The 19,190-nt window shown below is 48.2% G+C and overlaps 1 protein-coding gene across 1 annotated transcript in view; it reads right to left on the bottom strand.

The window, feature by feature from the left end:
• Positions 1-19,190, bottom strand: part of LOC140404691 (latent-transforming growth factor beta-binding protein 2-like) — a 685,726-nt gene that overhangs the window by 471,341 nt on the left and 195,195 nt on the right. Inside the window, exon 7 of the mRNA XM_072493356.1 lies at positions 13,711-13,973. Coding sequence (XP_072349457.1) covers positions 13,711-13,973 — 263 coding nt within the window. The remainder of the gene's footprint in view (positions 1-13,710; positions 13,974-19,190) is intronic.

Below are 19,190 nucleotides of genomic sequence, written 5' to 3'. Positions count from 1 at the left end.
AACTCAGCAAGATCCGTGACAACCAGTGCATGTATACCGGCACAATGGAAAAGATTCAGGCTCCTCATCAGCTCAGGACCTCCGGCAATCTCAGTGCCAACCGGCAGACATTCAAGCAGAAATTTCAGCTTTACGTCGCAGCATCAGACCTCAATGGAAGATAGCTCTTTTCCTCATCACAGCGGGTGATCACGCATTGGAAATATTCAACTCCTTTCACTTCGCCAAAGACCAGGACAAGACAAAGTTTCAGACCATCCTGGACATGTTTGACAGGCACCGTGAGGTGGACACCAACTAGATTTTGGAGCGCTACATATTCAAGCAGCGATTGCAAGGTAAAGACGAATCCTTCACCTCATATTTAACAGGCAGCACGGTAGCATGATTAGCACAATTGCTTCACAGTTCCAGGGTCCCAGGTTCGATTCCCGGCTTGGTTCACTGTCTATGCAGAGTCTGCACAGTCTCCCAGTATGTGCGTGGGTTTCCTCCGGGTGCTCCGGTTTCCTCCCACAGTCCAAAGATGTGCAGGTTAGGTGCATTGGCCATGCTAAATTGCCCTTAAGTATTCAAAATTGCCCTTAGTGTTGGGTGGGGTTACTGGATTATGGAGATAGGGTGGAGATGTGGGCTTGGGTCGGGTGCTCTTTCCAAGAGCCGGTGCAGACTCGATGGGCCGAATGGCCTCCTTCGGCACTGAAAATTCTGTGAAATAACCATAGATTGCTAGCGCAATCCTGCAACTTCGGTGATTTCACTGACTCCATGATCAGAGATTGTAGCGCACAAAGACTCCGAGAGACGAATAGAGAAGTCGATGAGGCTTTATTAAGCGTGACTGTTCCCCCGCAGTTCAGTAGTAGACTGCCTGCGGGGGAGGACTCCTGGTACTTATACTCCGCCTTCAGGGCGGAGCTAGAGGTCAACGTCCAACCAGGACCTGGGATCTGTCAGCCAATGACATCACGGCTTCACAGTCCCACATGACCCCTAATGCATACTACCACATTCACCCCTTGTTAAAAATGAACCCGGCGGGGTGATGCTTCGCATGGTGGTAAGGGTTTACAAGGCTGGTCCTGGGAGGAAAACTTTCGCATGTTATTACAGTATGTACAAGGTTTTTTTTTGTTTCGAACTATTTACAGTAATCGTCAGGAAAAAAAGACAAAATGTTCTCGTTAAAAGTCCACATATTGTAGTGTTAGATCAACGCCACAAGTCGGTCGGGCGGTCTGGTCGTCCGTGTCGATCGCCTCGGCCCCGGTGGTGGTGGTGGTGCTTGTTCCGGTGTTGTCGTCTCCGGGAGCCTTACGGTTTCAGCTTGGGCTTCGCTCCTGGTCGGGCCTGGGAGGAGGACCGATCCTCCTGGGAAGGGGGCAGTCGCGGGGTGCGGCGGTGGCAGGAAGGGGGTGATTGGTGTCGGGGGGGGGGGTGTTGCCGGCGGGCGCCAGATCTCGCAGGGAGACCGTGTCCTGTCGGCCGTCGGGGTACTCCACGTAAGCGTACTGCGGGTTCGCGTGAAGGAGGTGAACCCTTTCGACCAACGGGTCCGACTTGTGCACCCGCACATGTTTTCGGATCAAGATGGGTCCTGGGGCCGCCAGCCAGGTCGGCAGCGACGTTCCAGAGGAGGATTTCCTGGGGAAGACAAGGAGGCGCTCATGAGGCGTTTGGTTAGTGCTAGTACACAGTAGTGACCGGATGGAGTGGAGGGCGTCCGGGAGGACCTCCTGCCACCGTGAAACTGGGAGGTCCCTGGACCGTAGGGCCAGTAGGACGGTCTTCCAGACCGTGCCGTTCTCCCTCTCTACTTGCCCGTTCCCCCGGGGGTTGTAGCTGGTCGTCCTGCTCGAGGCTATACCGTTGCTGAGCAGGAACTGGCGCAGCTCGTCACTCATGAAGGAGGACCCCCTGTCGCTGTGGACGTATGCGGGGCAGCCGAACAGTGTGAATATGGTGTTCAGGGCTTTAATGACTGTGGCCGTGGTCATGTCAGGGCAGGGGATGGCGAATGGGAAGCGGGAGTACTCGTCCACCACATTAAGGAAGTATGTGTTGCGGTCGGTGGAGGGGAGGGGTCCTTTGAAATCCAGACTAAGGCGTTCAAAGGGGCGGGAAGCCTTAATCAGGTGCGCACCATCCGGCCTGAAAAAATGCGGTTTGCACTCTGCGCAGATGTGGCAGTTCCTTGTGACTGTACGGACCGCCTCTAAAGAGTATGGGAGGTTGCGGGACTTAATAAAGTGGTAGAACCGAGTGACCCCCGGGTGGCAGAGCCATGAGGCGGAGAATATGCAGGCCATCTCCCGGATGCAGCGCCTCAACACTGACGAAAGCGGCCATTTCACGCGCTCTTCCCAGGGCTCCACGCATGAACAAAGAACAAAGAAAAGTACAGCACAGGAACAGGCCCTTCATCCCTCCAAGCCTGTGCCGACCACGCTGCCCGTCTAAACTAAAATCTTCGACACTTCCTGGGTCCGTATCCCTCTATTCCCATCCTATTCACGTATTTGTCAAGATGCCCCTTAAATGTCACTATTGTCCCCGCTTCCTCCAGCAGCGAGTTGTAGGCACCCACTACCCTCTCTGTAAAAAACTTGCCTCGTACATCTTCTCTAAACCTTGCCCGTCGCACCTTAAACCTATACCACCTAGTAATTGACCCCTCTACCCTGGGAAAAAGCCTCTGACTATCCACTCTGTCTATGCCCGTCATAATTTTGTAGACCTCTATCAGGTCGCTTCGCAACCTCCGTCATTCTAGCGAGAACAAACAGAGTTTATTCAACCGCTCCTCATAGCTAATGCGCTCCATACCAGGCAACATCCTGGTAAATCTCTTCTGCACCCTCTCTAAAGCCTCCACATCCTTCTGGTAGTGTGGCGACCAGAATTAAACACTATACTCCAAGTGTGTCCTAACTAACGTTCTATACAGCTGCAACATGACTTGCCAATTCTTATACACAATATCCAGGGCAATGAACGCAAGCATGCTGCACACCTTCTTGACTACCTTCTCCACCTGTGTTGCCCCTTTCAGTGACCTGTGGACTTGTACACCTAGATCTCTCTGACTGTCAATACTCTTGAGGGTTCTACCATTCACTGTATTGCAGGTATTATTACACATGCGCGATGCGAACAGGTTAACGAAGCGGCCAAAATCCCCACTGCGCAGGTGCAGTCGTCTGAGAACCGCACTGCGCATGTGCAACGGCGCACAGAGCGTCAGGACACTGATGTCATGACTTGTTCGAACTGTGGCACTGCCCATTTAAAGAAACACTGCCCTGCAAGAGGCAGACGCTGTTTAAACTGCAGGAAGCCAGCCCACTATGCAGCCCTGTGCAGATCTGCACTACCAGTTAGGAACCAGCACTCCCAATTCCAACGACGGTGCATCCGGAGTGTGCAACAACACTGACAGGATTCTGATCCCGGCAGTACAACGGATCCAGATGATGAAAGCCTGGACAACGCCTAGCGTGTGTGCATTATTACAACGTGCAAATATGCCACACCAGACTCATCGCAAGTCCAGTCAATCCTAGCTGTGGATTCCGAGGACGAATGGCGAGCAGTGATGAAGGTCAACCACTGCCCCATCCAGTTCAAGCTGGACACAGGTGCCTCTGCCAACCTCCTCTCACAGGCAGACTTCAGACGCATTAAGAAGCCCCCCACGGTCCTTTCAGCTGCCTGGAAGCTCCTGGATTACAACGGGAATGCCATCAAAGCACTGGGATCCTGCCATCTGCATGTATCCAACCGACACACAGAAGCACGGTTACGCTTTGAAATTGTTAAGCCGGACAGGGCATCCTTACTAGGTGCACACGCCTGCAAGCAGCTGAACCTCGTTCAAAGGGTTTACACCACGATATCCTCCCATGTGGATCTTCAGGCCGGCATCGACAACATCCTCGCCCAGTATCCAGATGTGTTCAACGGGATGGGCACGCTGCCGTATCGATACAAGATTCTGCTACGACCTGATGCTAAGCCAGTGGTCCACACACCACGACGAGTCCCTGCTCCACTGAGAGAGCGCCTGAAGGCACAGCTCAAGGATCTTCAGCAAAAAGGCATCATGTCCAAGGTCACCGAACCGACTGACTGGGTCAGCTCGATGGTGTGTGCAAAGAAGCCTTCGGGGGACCTGCGCATCTGCATTGATCCCAAGGATCTCAATAAGAATATCATGCGGGAACACTACCCCATCCCGAAGCGGGAGGAACTCACGAGTGAGATGGCACACACGCGCTTCTTCACCAAATTGGATGCATCACAGGGATTTTGGCAAATCCAGCTGGAAGAGTCCAGCAGAAGGCTCTGCACCTTCAACATGCCTTTTGGCAGATACTGCTACAATCGCATGCCATTTGGCATCATCTCGACATCGGAGACATTCCATCGCATCATGGAGCAGATGATGGAAGGCATTGAAGGGTTTGTGTGTACATGGACGACATCATCATATGGTCCACGACCCCTGAAGATCATGTAGTCCGTCTCCAGAAGGTATTCCGCCGTGTCCATGCCATTGGCCTAAAGTTAAACAGGTCCAAATGTTGTTTTGGCACATCGACGCTCAGGTTCCTAGGCGACCAGATCTCACAGCATGGTGTGCGCCCGGACACAGACAAAATCAAGGCTATCGAGGCGATGAAGGTCCATGAGTACAAAAAGGCGATGCTGCGCTTCTTGGGTATGGTCAATTTTCTGGGCAAGTTCATTCCAAACATGCCCACACACACCACGGCCCTAAGCAACCTAGTGAAAAAGTCAACTGCCTTTGAGTGGAAGGCGACACACCAGACAGAGTGGCTGGAGCTGAAAGCCAAGCTCGCCACTGCACCAGTCCTGGCATTATTCAACCCGGACTGGGAGACAAAGATATCCACAGATGTGAGTCAGGATGGCATCATCCTGGGCACCAGTAGCCTACGCATCAAGGGCGATGACGCCCACTGAAACCAGATATGCACAGATTGAGAAGGAGTGCTTGGGTATTCTCACCGGCATCCTCAAATTTCATGATTATGTCTACGGCCTGCCGACATTCACTGTCGAGACGGATCATAGGCCTCTGGTAAACATCATCCACAAGGACCTGAACGACATGACGCCTCGGTTGCAGAGAATCCTGCTTAAACTTCGGAGGTATGACTTCAACTTGGTGAAAAACCTGGCAAAGAGCTCATCATCACTGATACATTATCCCGCTCCGTCACCTCACCCAGTGAGCCGCTGAAGATCATCCTGCACATCGAATCGCAGGTGCAGCTGTGTGCTAGCACTCTCCCTGCGACAAATGAGAAGGTAGTTCCCATCCGTGATGAGACAGCCAAAGACCCCCTCTTGCAGCGCGCCATCCACAAACTCACCAATGGCTGGCAGAAAGGGAAGTGCCCACAATTTTACAAGGTGAAGGGTGACTTGACGGTGATTGATGATATCCTCCTCAAGCTGGACAGGATTGTCATTCCACTCAGTCTCCAGAGCTTGGTGCTGCGCCAGATTCAAGAAGGACACCTGGGCGTCGAGAAGTGCAGACGCAGAGCCCGGCAAGCTGTCTACTGGCCCAGCATCAGCCAGGACATCATGAACATGGTCCTGAACTGTGCTACCTGTCAGCGGTTCCAGCCAACGCAGAGCAAGGAGACGCTCCAACAGCATGACATAGTGACCTCTCCGTGGTCCAAGGTTGGCATCGACCGCTTTCATGCGAATGGTCGCCACTACGTATTGATCATCGACTATTTCTCGAGTTACCCTGAGGTGCTGAAGCTCCCGGACCTCACCTCTCAAACCGTCATCAAAGCCTGTAAGGAAACGTTCTCAAGGCGTGGCATCCCAATCACCGTCATGAGCAACAATGGCCCGTGCTTTAGCAGTCGAGAATGGTCCACGTTTGCCAAGTCATACAATTTCCAGCATGTCACCTCCAGTACGCACTATCCGCAGTCCAATGGAAAAGTCGAGAAAGGGGTGCACATTGTGAAACAGCTCATCTGCAAGGCCGCGGACTCTGCTTCCGACATACACCTTGCACTGCTCGCGTACAGGGCGACTCCACTGTCCACTGGCATGTCGCCGGCTCAACTCCTGATGAACAGGGACCTGCGGACGACGCTTCCAGCCATACACCTGCCCAACGTGGATCACATCCCGGTGCTGCAGAAGATGCAGCAGCTCAGAGACCGTCAAAAGCAGGGCTATGATGCCCATGCCACCGATCTGGCCGTGCTATCCCCGGCAGACACTGTTAGGATCAAGATACCGGATGGTGGGTGGTCTGCCCTGGCTGTCGTTGTTCGACAGGCCGCGCCCCGCTCTTATGTTGTACGTATGGCTGATGGCTCCATCGTGCAAAGGAATCGACGGGCACTGCGCAAAGTTGCCTGCCCGCGACCACTTTCTCTTCCATTTCCATATGTTGAATTGCCACCTCCTGATACCTCGCACCATGAGGCCACCAGTCAAGCTTCCATCCCGCCTGTCAAGGCGCTGTCGTCCCCTCCGCCACCTCTCTGGCGGTCGACCAGGATCAGATGTAAGCCTCAGAGACTGGACTTGTGAACGTTTGGATTGTTTGCTCTGTTCTGTTGTCCTCCATCAGTCATGTTAGACAGACTTGTTCACATGTAAAGACATTCACATACGCCAACAAAACATTAAAGAAAAGGGGAGATGCCATGATATGCAAACATGCAACTAATGAACACATAGAATAGGACACGACCAATGAGCAGTCAGGGCACTCAGGGGTGGTATCTCACTATAAAAGGGATGAGGCACTCACACCCCGCCTCTTTCCACAGACCAACATCTACCGAGTGAGACAGGGTGTATCCTCAGCATCACACCCCAGCACATGGCTTAGAGCAAGGCTGGTTCAGTCAGACTGAATTACTCCATTTAGATTAGCAGAGAGCCTAACTCATTGAGAACTGTGCTAATAGTTCAATAAAACACAATGGACTCACTTCAAAGTCTGGAGCATCTTTTACTCAAAACTGCATCAAGTGGCAGCTTGTGTTATTCCAAATTACATAGCACAATACTAAACCTCTCAGGCGGATGTAAAAGGTCTAATGGTACTACTTCGACAAGAGCAGTGGAATTTTGTCTCTTATCCTGGCCAACATCCATCCCTTGATTCAAATATTTAAAAAAAGGACTATCTGATGAAAGGTCACCGACCTAAAACATTAACTGTTGTTCTCCGGAGATGCTACCTGATCTGTTGCATTTTCTGCAAAATGTTTCCTGCTCTTTTTGTTTTTATTTGACATAGATTATCTGGTCATTTTGTTACCTGCAGAAACTTAATTTGCACCAATTGGCTTTTGCATTTCCTATAATAGTGTCGACAGTTCAAGAGTGCTTTATTAGCTGAAAACTACTTTGAGACATTCTGAGGTCACTAAATACATTATTTAAATACAAGTCTTTGTTTCTTTCCAGACAACCAGAAATCTAAAATGTTTAATTTTGTACGTTGCTACATTTCTGTCTTTCAGCATTTCTTATTACTGTGTATTTCTAAATACTGCAGTTTTAAAATAGAACAATAAAATGTACAATGTCAACAATGCGAAATTGTCAATCTAAATTAATTTTTGGACTAGTCACAAAAATGTTTCCACTGTCCTCAATAGTTTAAAAATGAACAAATGCGCCTTTATCTATGCACAACAGAGCACAATAGATGTTTGTACAATGTCATGATCATCCACAAGGGATCTGTTGCTATCTAAACACATATAAACATATTCTTACATCCTGACAAATATTAATTCTTATGTGTACATGTTATAAACCTTGGCACTTGAAAGATAAATCCATCTTCATAAGTGCCTCTTTCTTTACTCGTGTATTCTGCTGAAACAGGAGGCAGCTTTAAATGGGAACAAAATTAGCAGAAACTGGTAGTGCACTATCTGTCCACTTGTATAACTACATTGAGCAGTGTTTCATCCTACAATGTGTTAAAGCAAATTAATTGATGTTTTTGGTCCTTTAACCCTCGTTAAAGGCTTTTTGTGGGAAATTCACTTTATTCTATTAGTCGTGGGATATTGAAAATGTATGGATTCCATTCATGAGTCAGTTCGTGGAAGGTAAGATTTGGAAGGATCATTGCAATTTAATGGAATAGAGTCATAAAACTTAAATCACCAAATCTGTCCCATACACCAATTTTGCAGAAGTTGGCAATTTTGGAAATGTGATTTAAATGTCACATTTTCATAATGCGATAAACTTAGTATGAACAGGACACATCTATAATGACAATGTGATCCGACAAGATAAAATAAATGTGTGCTCATGGACAACAGATTACATAGCTGGCACAACCAGGGTAGCACGGTAGCATTGTGGATAGCACAATTGCTTCACAGCTCCAGGGTCCCAGGTTCGATTCCTGACTTGGGTCACTGTCTGTGCGGAGTCTGCATATCCTCTCCTTGTCTGTGTGGGTTTCCTCCGGGTGCTCCGGTTTCCTCCCACAGTCCAAAGATGTGCAGGTTAGGTGGATTGGCCATACTAAATTGCCCATAGTGTCCAAAATTGCCCTTAGTGTTGGGTGGGGTTACTGGGTTATGGGGATAGGGTAGAGGTGTGGACCTTGGGTAGGGTGCTGTTTCCAAGAGCCGGTGCAGACTCGATGGGCCGCATGGCCTCCTTCTGCACTGTAAATCCTATTCTATGAACCATATGTCCAATAGAACTAATAAAAATGAACTTTTGTGTTTTCAAAGGTATTAACTTTTGTAACAATTTTGCAGAATTTTGGTGATTTCTGATGATTCCTTGAAAGTTAAGCACATTACAGCTGAACACATTGATGTATTGTGGATGTCAGTGTATGAATCGACCTTTGAAGCCTTGAAAAATCCTTCCAAAAATGGGAGGTCGATTTAAAGGCATGTCTAAAAGTGAACTGCCAGTGTGGCTATGATGGTCATCATTTTGAAATGTTGTCAGTATCCAACACAAAGAGTGGCTCTGTCTTAAATTCCTGTGCATTTTTGCAACATAGCACATATATCCTGCTTAATCCCTTGTGCTTAGTTATAAGGTACTGGTAAGTAAAATATGCATTTATCAAGTCAAAAGTTGAGGCTGACTATTACAGCATGCCATTACTGAAAAGTACAGAGGGAGTCAACTTATATACTGGGAGCGTTTTTCAGCCCGCATTAGCCACCAGCAAGATCAGCAACATGGGCGCAAAGTATGGCAAGAATCGGAAAATCAGATTTTCGCCAGTGGGATCACGATTCCTGATTTTCCACACCCTCCCCAGTGACGTAATGGGTTTCCCGCCACAGAAGGTCAGGAACCTAATTTAAATATATCAATGTAATATTAGAAAGTCACCCCATTGGGACATCCCTCCCCATTGATTATTCATTGTGTTACGGGCCAGGGTTTAGAAACTCCAAAGTGTATTATGCAGTTCACCTGACATAACTTTTATGCTGAATTTGGCTAGGATGAGCACAAAACCCTTCCCTACAGGCGTGACACTTTAATCAAAACAAGAACTGTGCTATCGTGCCGCCCAGTACCGGAAATACAGATTACGACTACCATTCCCCCAAATGAAATGAAAATCGCTTATTGTCACAAGTAGGCTTCAATGAAGTTACTGTGAAAAGCCCCTAGTCGCCACATTCCGGCGCCTGTTCGGGGATTGAACCATGCTGCTGGCCTGCCTTGGTCTGCTTTAAAAGCCGGCGATTTAGCCCAGTGAGCTAAACCAGCCCCTTGTGACACAGCGAGATTTGGAAGCCTCAAGACCATCTGAATTTATAAAGTCAGAGATTGAGGTGAATTAAAAGATTGTATTCCATCAGAAGGGAGGAAAGACTTTTTATGAAAAGGGGTTTAATGTATTATATGCCTGCATTCCATTGTAATGAAGGTAATTGGCTGTGCAAGGGTTAACATGTTGGCTGTGCAAGGGTTAACATGGGACTGGTGACTAGCACCGCCCACGGGGTGATGTATAATGTTATATGGTAATAGACGGAATACTCTAGAAACAGCCTGCATGGGGAAGTAGCACCATGCATGACATTAACTGAGACCTGTAAATCGCTGAAGATTAACAATAAATGGTTCATATTTAAACATACAAGTCTCAACATATCACCATTGAGGCACTACAAATGAACCCATAAGAGAGCATGGTGCTAAATGGCAGCATAATACAACAATCAGCAACTGATACATCACATTATGAAATGTTGTATTTAAATTATATTGGTTGCCTATGGGAGCCTACCATTCATCATCACATCTCTACCAGGAGCAAATTGATAGGGACAATTGTGCTTTTAAGTTTCTACTTATTACTGATAATAGCAGCAAAACATACATCAAATAACATGTTAAACTATACGGAAGTGTACTACTTTATACATGATGATTCAAAACTTGCATATGTCATTCATAAAACCTTTGTCAACGTGTTAGTGCCTTGCAACACCCTATAGGCTGTATGAAGTCTTTATCATTTGGGCATTGAGCATTGCCTGCATGGAGCAGGCTGCAACGATAATAACATAGCCGATCACATTTTTAAAATTCCACAATTAAAATTATGGAGTACAGGACAAAGTAGAGGTGGGAACAGAGCGAAGGAAAAACATAAAGAGGAGAGGAAGAGGAAGAGCGTAAAGAGGAGAGGATGAGAGGGAAGGGGAGATAGTGGAAGAAAGATGAGGAAGAAGGGAACAGGAGCAAGGATGGAAGAGAAAGAAGAATTGAGAAGGGAGGGAAGGTGGGAATAGCACAAAAGTTTAAATACTCTATGTGGAGGAAGCCACTTAATCTATAGAACACTTCAGCTGGGGTTGTCTATTCATACCTCATTTTATTTCACTATTTAATATTCTTTTTAAAAATATATATATTTTATTACAAACATGTATCAAAGCAGGTTACAGCCAATAAACATCCCGGGAAACATACTTCCCAACAATCAACTATATAGTCTGTACAGATTTTTCCCCTTTTTCACCCTCCTTTCCTCCCCCCTTCCCCCCACAACCCACCGCCCCCTGCGACGAACAGCTCCTCATAAACATCCCCCCCACCTTTTCTCAAACTCCCCTGCTGAGCCCCTTAACTCATACTTTATCTTCTCCAACCGCAGGAAGTCGTACAGGTCACCCAACCATATCGGTACCCCCCGTGGCGATGCCGACCGCCACTCTAGCAAAATTTGCCGCCTTGCAATCAGAGAGGCAAAGGCCACGACATCGGCCTTCCTCCTCTCCATGAGCTCCGGCTTCTCTGAAACCCCCAAAAACGCCACCAAAGCATCCGGGACTTAATATTCTTTAATAGTCTTCCTATACAGATTCTTACCCAATTGCAATTGACGCTGTTATAATGCTATTTATCTGGAATTACTATGGGGGTTCTTCCAAACCCACACCACAATTCCAGTAGGAAACCAAAACTATCAAGGAAACATCACAAATAGTTACTTTCAGCCACAGGGCAAATCGTGAACAGGGAATTAAAGGTAAAACTTGAGGAAACTTACAATACCTGAAAAGTCTCAGCACCAAGATCTCAGGATTTAGGCAATAAAATAAAGGATTCTGTCCAAGCACACCATATATGTGCGAGAAAAGGGATTTTTTTTCTGAAAGGTTGGCCAGAATTCTCTGGTAATTGCGATTCACTTTTCCCACCGGCAGCACACCCATGCCTGCGAGTTCTGGTGGCGTGGGGTGACTTCAATGGCAAATCCCATTGACAAGTGGCGAGAATAGAGAATCCCGCCACCAATGAATGGTACACTACAGAGAAACAAGCGGCTCGGGAGCCAAAGAATCCTGTTCGTTGTCTAAAAATATCTTGTAAGTCCAACACTCCTAACTCTGGTAATGTACTATGATAAACGTATGTATCGACTCTGAAGGGAAATCAAATCATTGGCCTGGATTCCCGCCGCCTACCAGCAGTAGCAGGGTCCCCGATGCGACTGAGAACCGAAAAATCGGAATTGACATCAGGAGTCGGCGAACGCCGATCCGAACCGATGCGGCGGGGTCAAGGTTCACGCCTGCATGCCAGGATGTAAATAAATGCAAATGGGTCTTAATGACTACAGCTCTCACCAAACATGAGCATGACATGGTGGGTCTCACAGTGGGATCCGAATGCCAACGCCCACCTCCCCCCACAATGTACTACCTGCCTGCCCGTAACTAAAGGTGACCCCCACAGAGACCCCCTAACGAAAGGAAACCCCCACAGAGGTCCTCTAACAAAGGGACCACCCCTTGACTAAAGTCCAAGCCCCCAACATACCCATCCCCTACAAAAGAATCCACTGTCTGGAAGCTAGAGAGCAGTCCAGATAGGGGCAGGGAAAACCTCAGAGCTGTAACACTTACCCGGGTGGGAGCCGTGCTGCCGAGCGGGGGGGCTTTTGCGAAGGTTGGGAGGTTGGTGGAGGGTGTCCAGTGGGGCAGTATCTGGCAGGTCGGGTCCGCGCACGGCCGGCGCCATGTTGTACAGCGCAACCGCTGCAGGTGGTCGCCGTGGGCATGCGAGGCAATGGACCAGACAATTCTCCGGCCGTTTATTTAATGGAGGCCGGGCGTTTTATATGGCGCGGATGCTAGCCCCTCACTGGTCGGCGGATCGGTGCTGGGGCGACGCTAATTTTTCCCATGTAAAATGCCACGGATCCTCCGGACATAGCCTCAAATCCGGAGAATTTAGCCCATAGTCTCCCAAATGGAGAATCTCACCCATTAACTCAGTTTCGCTCTCCACATATGCTGCCTGCCCTGCTGAGTTTTTGCAGTACATAGAACATGCAATGCAGAAGGAGGCCATTCGGTCCATCGAGTCTGCACCAACCCACTTAAGCCTTCAATTCCATCCTATCCCCCTAATCCAATAACCCCTGCTAACCTTCTTGGTCACTAAGGGCAATTTATCATGGCCAATCCACCTAACCTGCACGTCTTTGGACTATAAGATGAAACCGGAGCACCCGGAGGAAACCCACAAGGGGAGAATGTGCAGACTCCGCACAGACAGTTACTCAGCGGGGAATCAAACCTGGGCCCCTGGCGCTGTGAAGTCACAGTGCTATCCACTTGTGCTACCGCGCTGCCCAATATTTTCTGCTTTATTTCAGATTTCCAGCATCCACAGTATTTTGCTTTGATTATATTGATAAATGTGTGTATTGGTAATACACTGCTTCCGGAGTGTCACAATTGCCTAAATTAAAATCCATTTTCCATTCACCTAATCTTTTAATATTTCTTTGAAATGTTATGCTGGACAGATAATAAAGATTTTACTGTATTTCAGCAATTAATCAGGTTGGACCAACATTTGGAAATACGTCTACACACAATGAATGGTAGAAGTATGGAACTCTCTTTCACAAATAGCAGTTAACGTCAATTGTTAATTTCAAAGCTAAGAATGATAGATTTCTGTCAAACAAACATATTATGGGATATGGGACAAAGGCAAGTATATGGAATTAAGCCATAGATCAACTATGAATTCGTTGACTGGCAGAATAAATAGAGGGATTCAATTATCTATTAGTTCCTATGATACATGAGCAAGATATTATGAGTTCACTTTCCTTATTACTTATTTTCCTTTTAATTACATAAATTGCAAATAATACCCTACCTGGCCATCAGCTGTTTCTTGGAAGCATCTTCCAACATTCATAGGCCTATGCTGTGGCTGTGGCTGCCCATTGATGTTTCCATCAGCATTAAGCTGTGATCTTTGCTGAACTGAATGGGCTGATTGTTGGCCCTGAGAAATTTTTATGCTGTTCGTGGTTGAAGCGTCAGGTGCATTCTTTACTCTTGCCACTTGATGAATCTGTACTGTGGCCTCTGGTGGGTGGTTTACATGGATATTAACCAGGGATGGGAGCATAAGAACTGTAGGTAAGATGGAATAATGATTTAGGAGTCATTTTTTTCCAAGCAGTAATATTTTCTTTACTGAAATTACAATAATTACTTCACTGACTAGGCTAGCATTTATTGCCCATCCCTAATTGGTGGTGAACTGCCTTTTGAACCGCTGAAATCCATGTGGGCTAGATACACCCATTTGGCAATTAGGGAGGGAGTTTCAGGAATTTGACCCAGCGACAATGAAGGAAGGGCGATATATTTCCAACTCAGGATGGTTAGTGACTTGGAGAGGAACTTGCAAGTGGTGGTGTTCCCATGTGTCTCCTACTCTTGTCCTTCTAGATGATAGTGGTCGTGGGTTTGGAAGGTACCGCTTAAGGAGCCTTGGTGAGTTCCTGAAGTGCATCTTGTAGACGGTATACACTGCTACTACTGTGCGTTGGTGGTGAAGGGAGTAGATGTTTGTGGAGGGGGTCAAGCACGTTGCTTTGTCCTGGATGGTGTTGAATGTTTTGAGTGTTGTTGGAATGGCACTCTCCAGGCAAGTGGGGAGTATTCCATCACACTCCTGACTTGTGCCTTGTATGTGGTGGACAGGCTTTGGGGAGTCAGGGGATGTGTTATTCCACTCAGGATTCCTAGTCTCTCACCTGCTCTTGTAGCCACAGTATTTATATGGCTCGTTCAGTTCAGTTTCTGGTCAATGGTAACCTAGAGGATGTTGATAGTGGGGGATTCAGTGATGGTAATGCCACTGAATGTCACAGGGCGATGGTGTGATTCTCTCTTATTGGAGATGGACATAACCTGGAACGTCTGTGTCACAAATATTATGTGCCACTTGCCAGCCTGGATATTGTCCAGGTCTTGCAGCATTTGTGGACTGCTTCAGTGTCTGAGGAGTCATGAATGAACATTGTGCAATCTTCAGCAAACATCCTCACATCTGGCCTTATGTTGGAAGGAAGGTCATTGATGGAGTAGCTGAAGATGGTTGGGCCTCGGACATTACCCTGAGGAACTCCTGAAGTGATATCCCGGGACTGAGATGACTGACTTCCATAACCACAACCACCTTCCTTTGTGTTGGTATGACTCCAACCGGCGCAGAGTTTTCCCCGATTCCCATTGACTCCAGTTTTGCTAGGGCTCATTGATGCCATACTCGATCAAATGATGCCTTGATGTTAAGGACCTCTGGAAATCAGCTCTTTTGACCATGTTTGAACCAAGGCTGTAATGAGACCAGGAGCTGAGTGACCCTGGCAGAACCCAAACAAGAGCATCAGTGAGCAGGTTATTGCTAAGCAATTGCCACTTGTTAGCACTGTTGATGACTCCTTCCATCACTTTATTGATGATTGAGAGTAGACCGATAAGACGGTAATTGGTTGGGCTGGATTTGTCCTGCTTTTTGTGTACGGGACATACATGGGCAATTTTCCACATTTAGGATAGTTAAACAGAGAGCTGTCTGAACTGGCAGTCAACTGTCAATTAGTTGAATGTAATTGCCCTCAATGAGTGTTATGTGCTGTTGCAGAAAACTGAGCTAGCTAGTGAGACATTAGAGGCTCCACAAACACAGAGGATTTGTAACCTGCATGCAGAAAGGGGCATGAGGATATGAGATTACACACGAGTGAGTCATGTATTGAATAAGGAGTTGGGAATTTGGTTGAGACAGGAATCCTGTGCACAGGGGCAAAGAAGCAATCCTTTTTTCTGCCATTTTTCAGCCTCTAAAGGCTGGTAAGTTTCCTTCCTTGTCTCCAAGTTAGGTAAGTGCAACTTTCTATTACTTTGTCTCTGTAAATTATTGGCTAATAGACTAATCAAATAAATAAGGTTGGACAGAAATGGCAGGGCTGGTGGTGTATCATAACTGCAGCATGTGGGAATCTGTGGAATATACTATAATCCTGAACAAACATAGTCGCTGTAAGTTGCTGAGCAAACGTCGGTGTTGCGGACACTGCAGGCATCAGGGAGGGAGAGAGTTATCTGAGCACTTTATTCCAGGGGGCAGTCAATTCCCTTAGATTAGGCAGGTCTTTAGAGTTGGTCAATGACCCGAAGTGAATCTTGCAGCTTTTGCTGCAGATACTGGCCTCCGCACTTCTGGGTCAGAGGCCATGCATGCGGATGGCGGCGACCTCCAGCAGCCGCGCCGTGCTCCATGGTGGACTTCAACTGTGGAGCCACACCGCAGAAAGAGACCACCTAATCGTTCGTGCACCCGAGCCTCAAACCCTGCGCCTTTAATCGCTGGCCACCTATAAGGCCCTCCCTGGCCTGCAATCTGCCCGCTCCTGACCAGGGCAGCCACGGACTGAGACCGCAGCCGCCACGCGAGCATCCCGACCGACAATTGGTGGTTAGTTCCATGCAGTCGGGAACCCGGCCGGTTGGGAGTGGAGGTTTGATGAGCGGGCCTCTGGCAACGTGCCCCCGGCGGCGCAGCATACTCCACAGTGATGCCGATTTTCGGTGCCTAGAGAACCGCCGGACCAGCGCCGGGTCCGATTACGGCATCAAACTGGATTCTCCGCCACCAGCCGCAATTACTTTTGAAAAATATTTTTATTCAAGCATTTGCAAAATTTTTATAACAATAACAAAAATAATAACATAAACATCAACATGGTAAACTAGACATTTCCCACCCAACCCCTTCTGTACATCCCTTAACCATATTCCCCCCCCCCTCCCCCCTTCAGAATGCTGCTTCTGCTGACATTTTAATTTTCCCCGAGAAAGTCGACGAACGGCTGCCACCTCAGAGAGAACCCCGGCATTGATCCCCCTCAAGGCAATCTTTATTTTCTCCAGCTTGAGAAACCCAGCCATGTCACTGACCCAAGACTCCACACTCGGGGGCTTCGAGTCCCTCCACATTAAAAGGATCCGTCTCCGGGCTACCAGGGAGGCAAAGGCCAAAACGTTGGCCCCTTTCACTCCCTGAACTCCCGGGTCTTCTAACACTCCAAAGATCGCTATTTCTGGACTCGACAGCACCCGCGTACCTAGCATCTTGGACATTGCCTTGGCAAACCCCTGCCAGAATCCTCCAAGCTTCGGGAATGCCCAAAACATATGGGCATGGTTTGCTGGGCTTCCCGTACACCTCGCACATCTATCTCCTACCCCGAAAAATTTGCTCATCCTCGCCGCCGTCATGTGTGCCTGGTGGACCACCTTAAACTGTATTAGACTGAGTCTAGCACATGATGAGGAAGAATTAACCCTGCTTAGGGCGTCCGCCCACAGACCCGCTTCTAACTCCCCACCTAGCACCTCCTCCCACTCGCCCTTCAGTTTCTCCACAAGGATCTCCTCCGCCTCCAACAACTCCTGATAGATATCCGACACTTTACCCTCCCCCACCCAGGTATCGGACACTACTCTGCCCTGTATCCACCGTGGCGGGATCAACGGGAAAGCCAACACTTGTTTCCTCAGAAAGTCCTGGACTTGTAAATATCTGAAACCATTCCCCGGCGGCAGCTTGTACTTGTCCTCCAGCGCCTTCAGACTGGGAAAACTCCCGTCTATGAATAGATCTCCCATCCGTCGAATTCCTGCTCTCTGCCAACTTCGGAACCCACCATCTATCCTGCCCGGCGCGAACCTGTGGTTATTGCAAATCGGGGTCCAGACTGACTCACCCTCCACCTTCTTATACCTCCTCCATTGCCCCTAGATCCTCAATGCCGCCACCACCACCGGGCTAGTGGAGTACCGGGCCGGCGAGAACGGCAGTTACCAGTGCTCCCAAACTGATGCCTTTACATGACGCCGCCTCCATCCGCTCCCATACCGATCCCTCCCCCATTACCCACTTCCTAATCATCGCTATATTCGCTGCCCAGTAATAGTTGCAGATGTTCGGCAGCGCCAGCCCACCCTCCCCCCGACTGCGCTCCAACAACATTTTCTTCACCCACGGGGTTTTATTAGCCTATACAAAGCCTGAAATAATCTTGTTTGCCAGCTGCAATTACGGCGTCCGGCTGCGGAGAATCCAGCCCATGGAGTCCTGGGCTGAGCGCAAATCTGTCAAAGTCTGCCAGACCAAGGTCAACAACCTTCCCATGGTGATAAAAAGGTGCTCGCATATCAGAGTTACATAAGACAGACTGCAGATATACTCTTCCATCCTTCGCTCCAGTTTGCTGAGTGACTGCTGAATCTCTGCTTGATTTTCCACCGTTTTTTTTGTTTCATCTCCAGCTTGGAGTTGGCAGCGACTCTCAGAGGTTCATCAACTGACTCAGACTGAGCAGGTCGCTGTTCTACAGCAGCCCTCCAAGTGCCAGAAACCTGGCTGTCCCTGCCTCAGCCTATTGTGTGGAAGTGTCAGTGTGGTGTTCTCCCATAGGTGAGATCGAGCCTAATCTAGATCTATGCCCAATAAGGTGTTTGTTTCTATGCTGGTGGAGGATGAAGGTGAGCATTGTGATGACTCTTCCTCAGCTTCCTCTTCTGACCCTGTGGGTCTTGATCTGCTGGTGCCTATAAAATAGAGAATAGAGTTTCAGTTCCTGAGCATGACTGCATGTGATTATTATGATGTGATAAACTTATGGAGGTGTGATGTGTACTTGTTTTCTGGAACAATCTGATCTTCCCTTCCCCAGGAACGATTCCGGTCTCCCCAGTGATCTCGGCTGCAGCCTCCTCAAAATCTGTGGGAGCAATTAGGTCTGTCATGCCTTCCCCAGTCTGAGCGTTGTCCATTCTGTTGTGGTCAAGCTTGCCCTTGATGAAGTCAAAAGAAAGGCATGTGCTGAGACTGGTTGGAGCATATTTTGGGAAAGATGCATGCCTCCTGTGTGTGGTGAGCCCTTCCCGGAAGGGACTGAGGATGGAGTGTACACAGCATGATGGATGGCATGGTGGTGATATGAAAGTTTCCATGAAACAATCAGTGGTGAAATGTCCCCCCCCACTCATGTTTGTCTGATATCTATGAAAACAGTGGCCCTTTGAGTATACGATGCCATGATGAGAGTATGATATTGGAAGGAGTTGAAGGATGACTTACTCTGGCAGAGCGGATGTGATCATTGATCCTCTTCCTGCATTGGCGCGATTGACAGTCGTGCTCACCTCCTTTGCAATGACCTTACAGACCAGAGAGCTGAAGCTGATGCTTCCTGGAGTCATACCTCTCTGCGTGACCAAACTCCTCTGATCAAGGCTTTGAGGCCTGGTGGGTGAAGTGGGGAGCTGCCT

The sequence above is a fragment of the Scyliorhinus torazame genome, chromosome 2 (genome assembly GCF_047496885.1).
Source record: "Scyliorhinus torazame isolate Kashiwa2021f chromosome 2, sScyTor2.1, whole genome shotgun sequence".
NCBI lineage: Eukaryota > Metazoa > Chordata > Chondrichthyes > Carcharhiniformes > Scyliorhinidae > Scyliorhinus > Scyliorhinus torazame.
Note: the sequence above shows the minus strand (reverse complement) of the source record. Positions and strands in the feature narration are given on the sequence as shown.